We start from the raw sequence: 15,133 nt of genomic DNA on the forward strand, positions 1-15,133 counted from the left end.
GTTGCTGACCATGTCCATGACCACAGCGTACCATCTTCTGAAGCCTGACGAACCTAATAAAGTGTCAAGTGAACACTGATTTCTTCTCAAATCTTCAGTGTCCCACACAAACATCACTCTTTACCACACATTTATTTTTGGGGCTTTAGTTCTTAGCCCCACCAGGGAGGGACAAAATTTACTGAGAACCTGAAGAGACAGATGAAAGGGCAGATTTTCAAATACGAGTCTAATAAAGAAGAGCAAATAAAAACCAAACCAGGTTGTTGTTGTTGTCGTTGTTGTTGTTGTTGTACAACGGACTGTTTTTTTCTGAGAATGTAGGAAAACTTGGCACATTTCTTCCACCTCTTCACGTCATCCCAGGCCAGCTCGACGATGTTGCATCAGTTGCAGATGTTCTCCAAAAGTTCCGGGAACATTCAGCCCCTTTGTTGACTGTGTTTACACTCTGATCAGAGGCCTGTACTACGTAGCAAGATACTTCTATGTAGTGATCAACACATATAAAAATAACCCTCACACCTCAGACTGCAGATACTTGAGAGTCTAAAGACAGAGGAATGCCCAAAGTCTTACTTCAATTGGAAATATACCCCTGCTGTATGCAGAGGTCGTAACGCTGGGGAGAAATCTGAGAAATGTTCAGAACTATAATCTCAAAAAGTCCTGAACCTTTCTCTAGCACCTAAAGTTCTCAAACTAAGTCAACACAAAGACCTGGGACTCGTGTGTTAGAGGGAGTTTATGACTGTGAGTCAGGGAGCAGGGCTCGTCATACTACACTGACTCATGTGTGGAGCTTTTAGCTTACGGCAGTTGAACAAATGTGAAAGGAGAGCTGCTTTTCTGGTTGAACAGCATTTAGTCTGAAGCCGCTGCTTCGCCTTTAGACTTGTCGTGTTTTACTCTCAGCTCTGCAGTCCTGGAAGTCAGGGGATTTCCAGGACTTTGCTTTTTTTCCCACTTTTCTCAAATAAAGGACCTTCACAGTTGTCAGAGCTCTCTTTTACTCCTGATAGCCACATCTGAAAACTAAAAATCTTCGCCTGCATGAAGGAGCAGTGTAAAGTAGACCGACTCATGCAATATTCAACACTTTCCCCCCTCGTTTCAGAATCCATCTGCCTCACTGCTCAGTTCATCTGTGGGTCACAAGCAGGACGTGTAAAACTCACACAGGAACCGCTCGCACCAGCAGACCGCGCCTTCGGTCACGTGAACGAGCGATTTAAGAGAATTTGTGACCTCTCACTCCTCCTGCTTTATGACTCGCACTGTACGAGAAGTCAATATCTGAGTCAGCGAGACTCGGCCTCTCTCCGCAGAGGGGAGAAACACTCGTTTGATTCAAATGTCTCGGAACAGAAAATAATCAAATGTAAAAGTACCACGGTGACTGATAACAGCCAAAACAAAGAATAAAAAGAGGTGTAAAATAACTACAAAAAAAAGTCCACAAAGATGTAAAATGTTCAAAAGCAGAGACATCAAAGAAGTGAAAGGACATGTAAAAAAAACTAAACCAAGACTAAAATTCACGAAAATGACTACAGAGAGATGTTAAATGACAACGCAGATGAGGAGTAAAACAATTCAGAGATACAAAAGAAAAAGAGCCAGAAGACAACCACGAAGAAAAAGAAAATAGCCAAAAAAATAGCCTTGGATGACTGAGGAGTGATGCGAAATAATCCACAAAGACAGCTGCAAAATGAGGGAAAACAACTGCAAAAGACAAAGAAAGTCTGAAAAGAGACAATAAACAAAAAACAACTATCAGAAATTAACTACAGTTTTTTTAAAAATTGAAGCGAGAAGGATAAAACAACCAGAAAGAAACAGAAAACTACAAAAATAAAACTACAAAATGACAAACACAGAGATGCAAAGAATGACTGACATGACATAAAGCTAAAAATACTGCAAAGACACATAAAAACCACTGGGAAGGAAAACAAGCACAGGCATAAAACAACTAAAATAAGATATGAAATGACATAAGAGAAAAAAATGATCTCAGTGAGATTTAAAATTACAAAAAAAGACATCGAACCACAAAAACACAGATGACAAACAGCTGGAGAAAAACATCAATGAACCAGAAGCAGACATAAAGAATCCACAGAGAGAAGTCAAATCACTGAGATGAGGTTTAAGAAGAATCTCAGAGACATAAAATAGCTGGAAATGAAAGAGACAATAATAAATCACTGCACAGAGAAGACAAAATGACTCTAAAGAGATATTAAATGACACTGAAGATGCTGAAATCACCACAAAAATGTAAGATAAACAATTTAGACATAAAATGATGACAAAAAAGATGTAAAAACACCCCAAAATTGACATATGATGGTCATAATGAGAGGTGTAGTGTCTGTGAAGATGTGCACTCTCCTGAAGAGACACAAATAAAAACAAGCAAAGAAAGGAGTGAAGTGGAGCAATAGATGACGAGATGTTTTAAGGGAAGTAAAACGACTACAAGGAGATGCAAAATGATGCGGCAGGGATAAAAGAATTAAAAGAGATATAAAACTACCAAAACAGACATGAACAGAGATTCAAATGAAAACATCCCAATCTGAAACAGTTGTAGACACATCAAATGGAGCAAACCAACTGCAAAGACGACAAAAAAAGACCCAAGCAGATGCAGAAATGACTAAAAAGAGATTAAAAGATCCACAAAGCTGTATGATGAGCAAATGACAGCAAACTGACATAAACTAATGAAGGGAGACACAAAACAATAAAAAATTAAAATAAAATAATCACAAAAACATTTAAAATTACTGAGATGAAGGGTAAAATCATTCCAAACACACAAAAATGATTACAAAGATAAAATCAACAGCAAAAAGCCAGAAAACAAAATCTAAAAAAAGAGCAATAAATGACAAAAAGATGCAAAGTGACCACAGTGAAGCACCTGAAAGAAGACCTGAAACAAGAAGTTATAAAACTAGCTGGAAAAAGTTTTTTTTAGTCCCTCAAAACCCACCTGCTCAACATAGCCTACTCTATATAACTTCTCCATGCTCTTAAACTTTCTTCTATTATTGTGTTTATTTCCTGTTTTTATGCCTGGAGTATTTGCTCTGTACAGTGTCCTTGGGTGTTTTGAAAGCCACTTTTTAATAAAATTTATTATTGAAAACGTCAACTTCAACAACTAAATGAGGGGAAAGCGATTAAAACGAGTGAAAGCAGACATAAAACTAAAAAACTAAAAAAAAGATGTAGTAATGAAAAAATGAAAAACATTTCTTGCTCCTGAGACGTACCTCTCAATATTTAGGTTCCAAAAGCACCTGCATACATGTGTCTGTCGACCTCATCGTCTAATAACACGTCCCTTGAACTCACCGTACTCTATAAAAGGTGGGCGTATTTTTTCATCAACAAGGCGATTCCCAAAGAGCTAGTAGTAGAAAACTTGGTCTACTTTGACATGGAACGCATTCTGGAGCTTCAGTTGATCCATCTACCATTCACTGAACCCTCGTCAGAAATGGTCCCAGTGGAAGAATGGCCACCAAGAAGCCATTACTGAGAAAGGGAGACAGGGCTGAGATATGAGCCACATCACATAATAACTGGACTGAAAATCAGTGAAAACCGGTCTGATGGAGTGATGAATCCAAATTTCAGTTTTGGTTCAAATCACCGTCAGTATGCACTGAAGTACAACAGTGACTAACTACAGCCATCTGTAAAACACAGTGGAGGCTCTGTCATGGTTTGGACTGCATTTCAGCCAATGTTGTTGGAGAGCTTGTCAAAATTGATAGCAGACAAGTACAGTCAGATTTTGATACAAAATGTAATACCACCTGGAAAGCATCTGATTGGCCGCACCTTCGTTTGTCAGCATGACAGTGATCCCAAACACACTGCCAATGCAGCAAAAGCATACGCTGACAGAAAAACACAGTGGGAAATGATCAGTCATTGACTGATCTCCTCAGAGCACAGACCTTCGCAGAGGTAGGGCGGGATCATAGTCACAGAAAGTGTCAGCCAGCATCCCACAAAGACCTTGGAACGTCCTTGAAAAAGAACTATTTCTGAAGATTACCTAGTGCAATTATGGGCAGCTTGATTAAGAGAGTTAAGGGTGTTTGCACGTTTCAATAAAATGGTAAATGGCACGTTTCAATAAATGCATTTCATACTTTCCCCCCAGAAATTAAGAAATGAAGGGTGGCTCAAGACTTGTGCACAGGACTTTATATAGTGGCTTTAATGTTACACTGAAAATATGAAGACAAATCAAGTGCACAGAGAGGTGAAATGTATGAAATCAAGTTTTGGGGGTCACAAAAATAGCTTCTCTTTTATTAAATTAAAACGGCTTTAGAACACGTAAAATGTAAAGCAGGAGAGAGAAATCATAAATCTTTTGTTTGTGGTGAGCGTTTTCAGGAAAAAGCTGCACAGAACAACCACAGCAATTTATTCATGGTTTGTCAATTTACAGTATTTACTATTGGAGCTGATGTCAGATGAAATAAATGGATTCAGACTGGGCCGGGATTGGAAGAAGACACCGGTTTACACTACTGACGGTGACAGCGAGGGACAGAAAACTAATGAAAAAGAAAGCTTTCATGCAAAGACAGTCAAATCTAATCCGTTACTTTTCCCACAATACATTTCTTAAAGTATAAAATATAGAGTACATTTTTCATGTCAAATTATGAATGAGAAGTTTGGGCAAAATGGGAAATTTAATTATTGGTACATCTGCAAAAAAGAAAACAAATGCAAACATTTGGTTGAAAAAGCAGTAAAACCGAAGATGGAACTATGGCAGAAGATTATGAAGAAGTCATATTTTTATCCACTCCAGTGTCAAATTTAAATATAAAGCACCAATGAGCAAACCTGATAACAAAACAAAAGTCCCTCAAACTCTATCCATCACTTAAATAACATGACAAAAATGTGATGCTCCAGATTCACAAAGCTCTTCTTCCACCTTTGCATTAAAGTTATGGATATCTGCAAGCTTTCATGACCACACGCGTGCCCATGAGGGGATGAGGTGTCACACTACATGTGGTTGTCTTTTGCTACTGTCGGATTTGCACGTGAGGACGCCAGAGGAAGGGAAACTGCAGGTTCCAACGAGTTGGGATTTTGGTCTTTTCCATCGCGTTTCCTCGCATGAGAGTCAAGGCTTTGCCGGCTGGATGGACAGCAAGCTACCGAACTTGAAGTGCTGGATCACGGGGAACTTTTCCAAACACTGAAAACAAAGGGGAAACAGGCAGGAAAAAAGACTTAATATCTCAGTTTGCTTCAGAGAAGTAGCAAGCTAACTGTGATCTGAAATATAATATCAAAAGTATCTAAATTTGTCCATTTGAACATTTTTTGTGACAGCTGAAACAACAAAAGAACAAAAGTGTAGATGAATCATATGGCAGACGTAAATGAAAACATATAATCTAAAAGGGGATAATAAGGTCCAGGTGAACTCAAGATAATATCACAAGTGGAACTACTGTGGGAAGAAAATATACAAAATATATTTGAGAAACTAAGACAAAGATGTATATGACAGGTTAAGGGGAAGAGAAACACGAGTCAGCAAACAGATGTAAAAAAAGTAAAATGGCTAACTGTGATCTCAGGGTTACTCTGAAATACTGTCAGAATGTGTACTTTCTGTGTGACAGCGAACACACATTTGAAACTAATACACAAGTGCAGAGAAACTGGAGAACAAGTGTGAATGAAAAACATGATTTAAAGGGGACAATAAAGTACAGGCGAACTCAAGACGATGAGAAAGTGAGGAAAGAGTACGCATGTAAAGGAAATGTAAAGGAAATATGAACCACGCGAGGACCAAAAACTTGTAAAATTAATGTCAGCAGATATCAGAAATAGAGAACTACGTAATTAAGTGGCTGACTGCCATTTTTTAGCTAATTTGAAACAGTGTTTAGTAGGGCTGGGTATCGTCACTGATTTCTAGAATCAATTTGATTCCGATTCACAAGGTCCTGAATCGATTTGATCCACGATTCGATTCAATTCGATTTGAATCTGGGAAATTTTGCCTCAGACAGTCAGAAATATTATAATTCAGATCAGTACAATTACATATTTTTGTATCTATAAAAAGGAAGCTGACACACGCAAGACTTTATCAAAGGTGTGAGCATCACAGCAGATGCCTTTGTGTCAAAGTAGCTGAAGATAAAACACAGAAAAACATGAAGGTGATTTTCCTGGCCTGGGATTTTATAAAAATATTCTGCAGCACATCAAAAACGAAAGAAAACCATTAATCAACATATGAACGTTGCCTCTGAAGTTACAGCGGTTTTGTTAGAGACACGGCTGAGCGTTTTGCATTTTGTATAATTTTAAAAAGTTTAAATTTGTTCAGAAGCCTATTGAACGGCAGAAATTAGGTTTTCTTTTCGGAAGTGAGTAAAAGGAAAAAAAAACATTGGCCGACAGCGCTGTAAACACCATAGGCTTGTGCGTAACAAGCAAGCGAATAATGCAGAAAACAGATTTCGGGGATAGACAGGAAACTGTTCTTGAAGTACACTGAGAAAGAGAGAGAGAGAGAGAGAGAGCTGTGCATGAAGTGTGATTTTATTGTGGTGGAAGCAAAACAGCAAAAGTCAGAGGGAGTCCATGACGATGTTTATGTGAAGCTTAGTTTGGATCTTCTTTTGCTGCTGGTTCGGTCAATATTGTTTGGAGAGAGATAAAACTAACAGCTTTAGAATCAGCGCAAAAAGGGCGTAAACACAAAGCGTGGACCCGCCGAAACATCAGAATCAGCGAGCTGTCGGCTTTCAGCCCCGACCGTGTCCGTGCCGTCGGGTGAGAAAGCCACATCTCACCGATTCTGATCCGCGGTCCGTGCTTTGTGTTTACGTCTTTGTGCAGAAGCCGTGTACCTGCTCTCATTTACTGTTTAAAATGTTTGGTGGTTCTCAAAATTTTGAGACGTTTCACCTGAGATTCTGGAATTTTGGGCAAAATACATTTATATAAAAAAATCGATTCAGGATTTTAATGAATCGATATCACGTTATCCAAGCCAGAATCGATTTTAATCGATGATTTGCCGTGTTGTGGCATTAACGTCGTTTCAGATTGTACCTTTACGCCGACATCATCCTAGTGCAAAGACAAGTGAAAGCAGACAAAAACAACAAGCACGCATGCTACAAACTACCCAAGTCATTTAGACAGCCGTTAGCACATGATTCTCCTTATGGGGACCTGATATGTTTAATATGCTGCTGAGAATATAGCCCAGAAGAAGCGTATAGTATAGCTTTTATTTTGGAAAGAGACATTTCTCTGTAATAAACTCTCTTTTCCAAAGATGAGTGATTTCTCGATCAGACAGATTTATTATTTTATCCCTTTGTTGTTTCAGCAACAGTAAATTTAAAAACTGTGCTTTTGAGTTAAAATATATATTTATAATTTTAATAAATGACAAATTAAAAAGGCATGAACTTTTTTTTTGTATTGAAAGAATATCGAACCGTGACACCAAAGTATCGAACTGAACCGAACCGTGAATTTTGTGTATCGTTGCACCCCTAAAATTTTTATTTATACATATATACACACACACACACACACACACACACACACACACACACACACACACACACACACACACACACACAGACCAGCCACAGCAAATGGCTCGCCCCGACCTGAACTCTTTCCACCGGTCTTTCATGCCGACTCCGTTCAGAACAGTTGTGGAGGAGCCCAGAGGAGGCTCTTTGTGTGCACACACGGACCTGTTTTTTGGGGGGGGAGCGGCGGTGGGGGGATGGGAGGAGCGTTCGGGCTGTCTGTGCCGTGACACTATCGGTCACGATCATGTGGGCAGAACTGGGGTGGAAAAACACGCCTCACAGACCTTTTGTCTAAACAGATATTCAATCAATGTTTAACTTGTAAAAGCATCAAACGGTCATTGATCACAGCCCAACTCTTCACACACAGCATTAAAAGCCTGTGTAGGTTATCTGTCACAGACCGTTAGCAGGACAATAACACACATGCAATTAACGCTACTGAGAAGTTACTTTGATAAACCATCACAGCAGTTAACCTACAGTGGTTCATTTTGTTCTCTAATTAACTGCTGACCATTTTATGTGGTGATAACTTCTATTTTTCCTGCTATCAAGGGCTGTTTACGTTTCTTTTCCCAATCTTCACAGAGCTCCGCTGTCCTCCAGGAACGATTAAAAACACATCAGCGAGCCGCACCGCTGCTCAAGAACACTCGCCAGAGTCGCTTACTCACCCACCCACCGTCTAATTTAATCAGAGAGCAATTTAACAGCACCCTGATCGCTTTATAATAACCCAGGCAGTAAACTCCAGACCTGAAACATCAAGTGCCAAAGGCTGCAGTTCCTCTAACATCCACCAGAGGCTGGCTTTACTGGTCACTCAGTCCTCATAGACTCCCATGTTAAAAGGGACAACTTTACAGCAGAAATAAAAGAGTTTTGGCCTCTATGGATAGTTTAACCTGTCATAAATGTACAGGGGGTGGATTTTTTAAAATAACTTACCTGTTTACATTTCATTAAGGCTTAAAGTTACGTATGTTTCAGGTCACAGCGGCTTTGACTAGCACGTGGGCGCTGTGTGAGCATTGCTGGAATTTCCATTGTTAGCATCACATACACCAATACAGCTATTTTTTTTATTGTGGACTCATTTTTGAACAGTGAGTGGTAGCATTTAGCCATTTTAGCTTTTTATTGGCTGGTCCTAGTAATCAGAAGGGCCTGGGTCTTTTGTGCTCAAGTTGCCCATATAAGGGTATATGGGCAACCTCCTCTCTCTGTGACAGCATAGAGGTCCACTGGGTGAAAACGAGTGTCTGAGTAGCCTATTTTAATATCAATGTGACAGCAAAGGTAGAATAGTTGCTCTTTAACATGTTTATTAATCACCTTCAGGAAACACTCCTCAGCAAATGCATGACCTTCCTTCAGTTTGACTTGAAAGTACCTCTTTTAGCAAATTACACACTCACTGTGATCTAACAAAAAGTATGGCCTGTGTTTTTTAAAGCGTTTTCTACCTTCCAGACTTAATTTTTTGCCTGATTTCAGAAGATTATGGGGAAAAATAAATATGTCACTTGTAAAAGGGCTAAAAATCACTGGCAACTAGGATCCTGGCAGTTTCTTTATTTAAACTATTACAATACACACTCCTCTAGTCCCTCTAGCATTGTTTTTCCTGTGTTTGTGTTTTATTTCACAAATTCAGATGCTTCAAAACAGCCAGCGAGGCCCCAGAATGAACTCCTCTCAGACTAAAAATGGTGAATTCGGCTCTTTCTAGGTCTACTCCGGCTCTCTGCTCGAAACCCTGTGTGGGGCCAGGAAAAGGGAGAGAGGAATGCAAGTCTGCTGATGGTTGCTCCAGGCTCGGAGGAAGGTCGGGACAGAGGGAGGGGAGGATTTAATGAAGGGAACGGCAGAGGAGGAGGAGGAGGAGGGGAAGGCAGACAGCTTGGCCCCTCAGCTCTTTGGGAAGACTCACAGGCTGCTCTGGAAAACACAGGATGTGGGCATGCAGGCGGGGAGAACGGGCTTAGACAACCCCCCCAACCGCCCACACACACACACACACACACACACACACACACACACACACACACACACACACACACACACGTAATTCCATTCTCTCTTAACCCTTTCCTGCCTCGCTCCTCCGCTCCCTAAAAGCACAGCCAGTCTGGGCATTTTCTGGTCTCAGTCGGCGTTAACTTGACTTTTTAAATGTCACATAAACAAGAAAACGCAGTTTCCTGAGTCTGGGTGAAGAATTACAAGAAATCCAGTTTACAGAAGAATGTTTTTTTTGTGTGCATTTCAGTTTTTTGACTGCATGTTGCCTAACTGGGTTCACGAAACCACAAAAGCTACAGCAGTGCAGCAGGAGAAAAGAAAAGAGCTTCAGACGTCACTTAAATCTTTCAAGAAATCAGCCGTGACTTTCAGTTTGGAAGACCACACATTCAAAAAGATCCCACTTGGGAAGAAACAAACATGGCGGCTGCAGTTCCTCTAAAATCCACTTGAGGCTCCCACAGCGAGTCCATACCCATAGACTCCCAATTTAAAATGTCCAACTGCACACCAGAAATAAACATTTTTACAGTCTGCTGCAAAAAACACTTTAGATCTTTATAACTTATTTCCATCTTTCCTAATAACTATACAGTTATATATTTTTTTTATAGTTCACTTATTTAAAAAGCATTATATGGTCTATGCCCACTATTTTCACCAATAATATGGCTGCTGTGGGGTTAAATGTATTGACAGGCAACCTAAGATGTTTGAGAGCTAGTATTTGTGTATTATTGCTTTATTACAACCAAAATTACTGCAACTGCGTGTATGAATGTGTTACAATTAGGATTCAAAATGTGGAAAAAATTGAAACAGTAGATGTGATCTGTTAGCATGGCTGCAGATTTTCAGTTCAACACCACACAGCAGTTAATTCTGCTTCCACAGTGAAGACTTTAAACTGGAGGAATATACCCTGCAGTATACCTGTCACACCATCCATTTCACATAAACTGGTCCACCTGAGAGATACAGCTCCCTTTGCAGTATAAAAAAAGACAGGTATGAGTGGTACAAACACACTAGAATAAATGAAGTAAAGTGCTTTACATGGATTGACGAGTTTAGACCCTTTTGGCAGGGCTCGAGCAACCCTAACTTTGATAACATCACCCCTGAAAAAACAAAACAAAGCATTGCCCAACTTCTCTACTGGAGACAGGTTACAGGTTATAGCAACTCTAGTATTCGTTTGTATTTTGTCCAGATGTTTAATGTGGCATTATGAGCTTTTTTAATTGCTTGGAGTACAAGGGACTGAAAAAAAGCTATTATTCGCTTTCCTACAAATTGTTCTTTTACTTCGTTTGGAAAATTATGGTCAAAGTTATTGAGCTTTTGCTTCAGGTTCACAACTAAAATTCTCACGTTAAAACCAGTAAATTATATTAAGAACTGTGATTATTTATTCCCAGTCATTCTTAGACACTACATTTTAAGACAAACATTTAAATGTTTATCTAGTTCAATTTAGGTTTGCAAAGGTGAAAAGGACTGAATGTGTTTGCAAGAAGCATATTACATTAATATTAATTGCAAGGCACCACGTGCATGAAAATATGAGGTTTGATCCTAGAATTGCCCCTGTTTATCTGATCTGTAAACTTCTGATTTGAATTGTTCTCTCTGTGTTTTGGATTTGGATTCTACAGCAAGCTGTTTGTCAGACTGATGAATGGTCAGTGAGACTGGGGGGTGGGGGATGGGGGGGAGAGCAGGCGTACCTCAGCTTTGTACATTCTGATCAGGCCCTGGTTGACTTTGGACCAGGAGGGAACGGCACTGATGTTCCACAGCTGGTTGGAGTGTTCAGCAAATGGACCAGTCTTCATCTGCACACAAAGAGAGAGACAGTTTAAATTCTACATCTCCTTAATCCACTTCATCGCAATGCCTAAATACTTTTTTAAAAGATAGTATTTCAACCTTTTTACTCCAAAATCTGTCTTAGAGCTTCAAACAGCCCCCCTGTGGGTGGTAAAGGTAGCTTTTATAAGGCTAGAGTTTCTCCACTGATGGAGCTTTGGCCATTTTAAACTGAATCAGATGCAGAGGATTCCAAATATAACCCATTTACTTGGTAGGAAAGGTTTCCACGGCCATTACTTCTTTTCTTTTACACAGTGAAAACTCTAAATGTGTAAACTCCTGCAGACCTTAAAAGACTAAAAAGTCAACATTTGCCCAAAATTATTTATAGACCTGTAAAGGCGAGATAGGGACAACACATGATGTGTATGGTACAAACAGACTGGCGTAAGAGGCTTTGGTGAGTGTTCAATCACTTTGACCAGATGATGGCACATCTTTGAAACCACAGGGGTTGTTGGGGGCGTGGCCATTTTGAAGCAATGTCAAAAGAAAGGTGATTGGTCAGTTCCATTAACGATCTAGGAACAACACTCATTATGAAGTTGGAGGAACACTTTGTATGGCTATAGCTAAGGAGGTAGAGCAGGTCATCTATTAATCAGAAGGTTTGTGGTTCGATCCCTTGCGTACCAAAGTATCCTTGAGAAAAATACTGAAGTTTTCCAGAGTGTGAATGTTTGACAGAAAGTATTAAGGTGTAGAAAAGTGCTTGATGATGATATCATATCATGTGCTGGGAGTCACTAAACTGGACATACAGTCCTTTACTGACAATAAATATGTAAACAATGTGAAAAAGATCAAATAATTAAAGTTTAAAAGTCTTAAGTTAGCTAATATCTTAGCATGTCACCATCTCATCTAACTACAATCAGTTCTGGCTCTAAACACAAAGACGCAAACAACAAGGTTGCCAAAATGCTAACACCAAGGCTCCAAAACATGGATTCCAGAAACCAAAGGGTCATGTCCACCTTTTGCAGACAGTCTATGGTTGGCAGTCACGTGAAGCTACTGACAGCATTCCAAAGAGTGACAAGCTATGAACAAAGGATCGAGTTAGGGAGAAAAAGAAAAAGCTCAAATTAGCTGAACTTCCGCCTTAAAGAAACTGATGCAATCTCTTGATGCCAAAAAGAAAATTCTACTTTCCATTTCTAATGAAGAACTGTTCTGATTGGATGTATAGAACCAACGACATGTGATTAACTGTTTAAGGTATGAAAGACTCCGATCAGATGAGTAAAAGCGCACACAACTTCAACAGGTGATAAGACATCAGTTAAATGTTTATTGGCTGAAAATCAGCAGCTGATAAAGCTGTAAAGACTACGCTGCAAACCTTACAACCAAAACAATGAGCTGAAAGACACAAACAACTGCAGGGTCTTCTTCCATGACACACAGTCATGTGATCCACTGCTAACACCAAAAGGTTAGTAATTAGAGTTTCAAATGTGACATTTCAGAGTTTGAAGAGAAACTGTTTTGCAATTATAAATAACTGATTAACCTCTAATCAGGGTTTCATGAGACTTTTTTTAAGCTGTCACCCTCCTTTCTTAATTCCATGCAGAGAAACATGAAGATAATGTTTGAATTCATAAAATGCTGATTTAAGATAGAAACTGTGGAGTCCAAAACATGACAACAAACTGTTTCATTATAAATGGTATCATCTTAACAAATATCAGCAGTCAAAGGCTGAATCTGTGAGTTTTTGTTTCTCTCGCTTTAGCTTCAATGGCAGCACCACTCGAGTTGTTTGGACTCCACGGAAGATCCTAAAGCTCCTGTGATATCAGTCTCGATTAGGGTCCAGTAGGGTCAAGGTCATGGGACTTGAGAGGAAGTGTGACAACCTCTCGGTCTTCTTTAGTCTTTGAGTCATTTTTGAGTCAAGTTGGGAGGTGTGGTTGAGCACGTTATCTTGCTGCATGTTGAATCGTTCTACACAGAGATGCAAACCAGAGCAGGCACCTAAGGAATGGAGTGATACCATTTGGTAGGTTTTCTGCCAGATCCAATTCACACAATTCGTTTAATCCTCATTTTCAAGTCTGTGCCAAAGCCTAATCTAGAACCAAGTCTAAGATTTGAGGCCTGTGAAAAAAGACTCCAAAAAACTCCAAACGAGAGAGGGCTACTACAAGAAACTGACCAACGGCTGGCAGGCTGAGAGCCCACAGTTTCTATTTGCCATGATTTCCTGATTTCCAACATTTTGTTGACCAAAACACTGCAAACCCATGATTTGTAGCTACACTGTGAATTATTAAAAACTGAGCTTAAAAGATGTGCTGCACATGAATGGTGCTAAAAAGAAGCCAAAGAGACTGGGAATGAGCCGGAAACAGAGCTGATATGTCATCACTTAACAGGTGGATTGTTCCTTTTCAGCTATGATACCAAACATTACATGAGATATAAATCATAATATAATTAGTTTTCATTTCACAGTTAACTTTTATGTCTCTCTGTTACACGAATGAATAATGAGCTTTCAGTCACACTTTTAACAATAAAGACATGCAGAAAGCTTCTGATTACAAGCTTTTTTTAAATAATAATAATTATTGCTACATTGATTATGGGGCTTTTAGTGATTTGATGAATGTTAAAAAGAACAAAAGGCTGATTGTTCATCCAGCAATCACCTCAAAATTAATACATTCTGCATAAGCTCAGAAACACACAAACAAAAACAAATGTATGAATTTCTAAATGCATAAATTAAAAAGTGAGGCGCATCAACGGCTTTCCCACCATTTTCTCCCAGGAGGGCCGAGGAACCCAAACCCAGACCCTGAGGGGAATCAATCTAACAACCCCCTCCTTTTTTTCTTTTTTTCCTTCTTTCCATCCCCCTCATCCAACCCCCGGCTCCTCACACAGCTCCAGACACTTTCCAGGGCCTCGCATGAGAACACATGGGGGGGGAAGGGCATGGAGGAGGGGGTGGAGACAGCCCGTATTCCCTGGAGGAAGGAGTGATTCACAAGAGCATGTGGGGAAGGAAGTGACTCATGTTTAGGACGCACACACACACACTCTCACACACACGAGAGCCTTGTGTTTAAATGAAAAAAAAAAGAAAAAAAAAAAAATCTGAAGTATCCACATGTGTGTGAATGGGAGGAAAATCCTCGGGTATGGAGTGGAGTGTATGCTTACAGGCAACAGTAAACAAATGAGGACAAACACGCCGGCAGTCGAGACTGAATTAGGCCAGTAACACATCCAAGAAAGGAAAGGGCGCTGAAGATGTGTGTTATCGTGTGTATCTCAGACTGTTTACAAAGAAAAACAAAGTGTGTTTAAAGTGTATTTATAGACACAAAGAGTAAGCTGGAAAGAAACCTTGCATTATTTTATGGACACACAGGCAATCCCAAGCTAATCCTGTCTTAAATCTAATGGAAAGTGTTTACTTTGAAGGGTTTTACTGAATATTTCCTTTCAAAATAAAAGTTTTTGACCCGCATAATGGTGCAACTTCAAAACAAAGGTGGATAAAGACACTGTGACTTCTCTCATTGGTTTTTGGGCATATTTTGAAGGTTCAACATTAACTTCCTGTTCTTGAG

General features: G+C 39.6%; 1 protein-coding gene across 1 annotated transcript in view; it reads right to left on the bottom strand.

The window, feature by feature from the left end:
* Positions 1–4,214: 4,214 nt before the first annotated feature.
* The window catches only part of ptpa (protein phosphatase 2 phosphatase activator), a 30,830-nt gene continuing 19,911 nt past the window's right edge, over positions 4,215–15,133 (bottom strand). The window contains exons 9-10 of the mRNA XM_085413346.1: positions 11,399–11,506; positions 4,215–5,257 (exon numbers count right to left, since the gene is read on the bottom strand). Of these exons, the coding sequence (XP_085269472.1) occupies positions 5,183–5,257; positions 11,399–11,506 (183 nt within the window). The 3' untranslated portion in view covers positions 4,215–5,182. The remainder of the gene's footprint in view (positions 5,258–11,398; positions 11,507–15,133) is intronic.

This window comes from Rhamphochromis longiceps, linkage group LG7, assembly GCF_057381845.1.
Source record: "Rhamphochromis longiceps isolate RC_006_pf linkage group LG7, R_longiceps_female_GT1.1, whole genome shotgun sequence".
Taxonomy (NCBI): Eukaryota; Metazoa; Chordata; class Actinopteri; order Cichliformes; family Cichlidae; genus Rhamphochromis; species Rhamphochromis longiceps.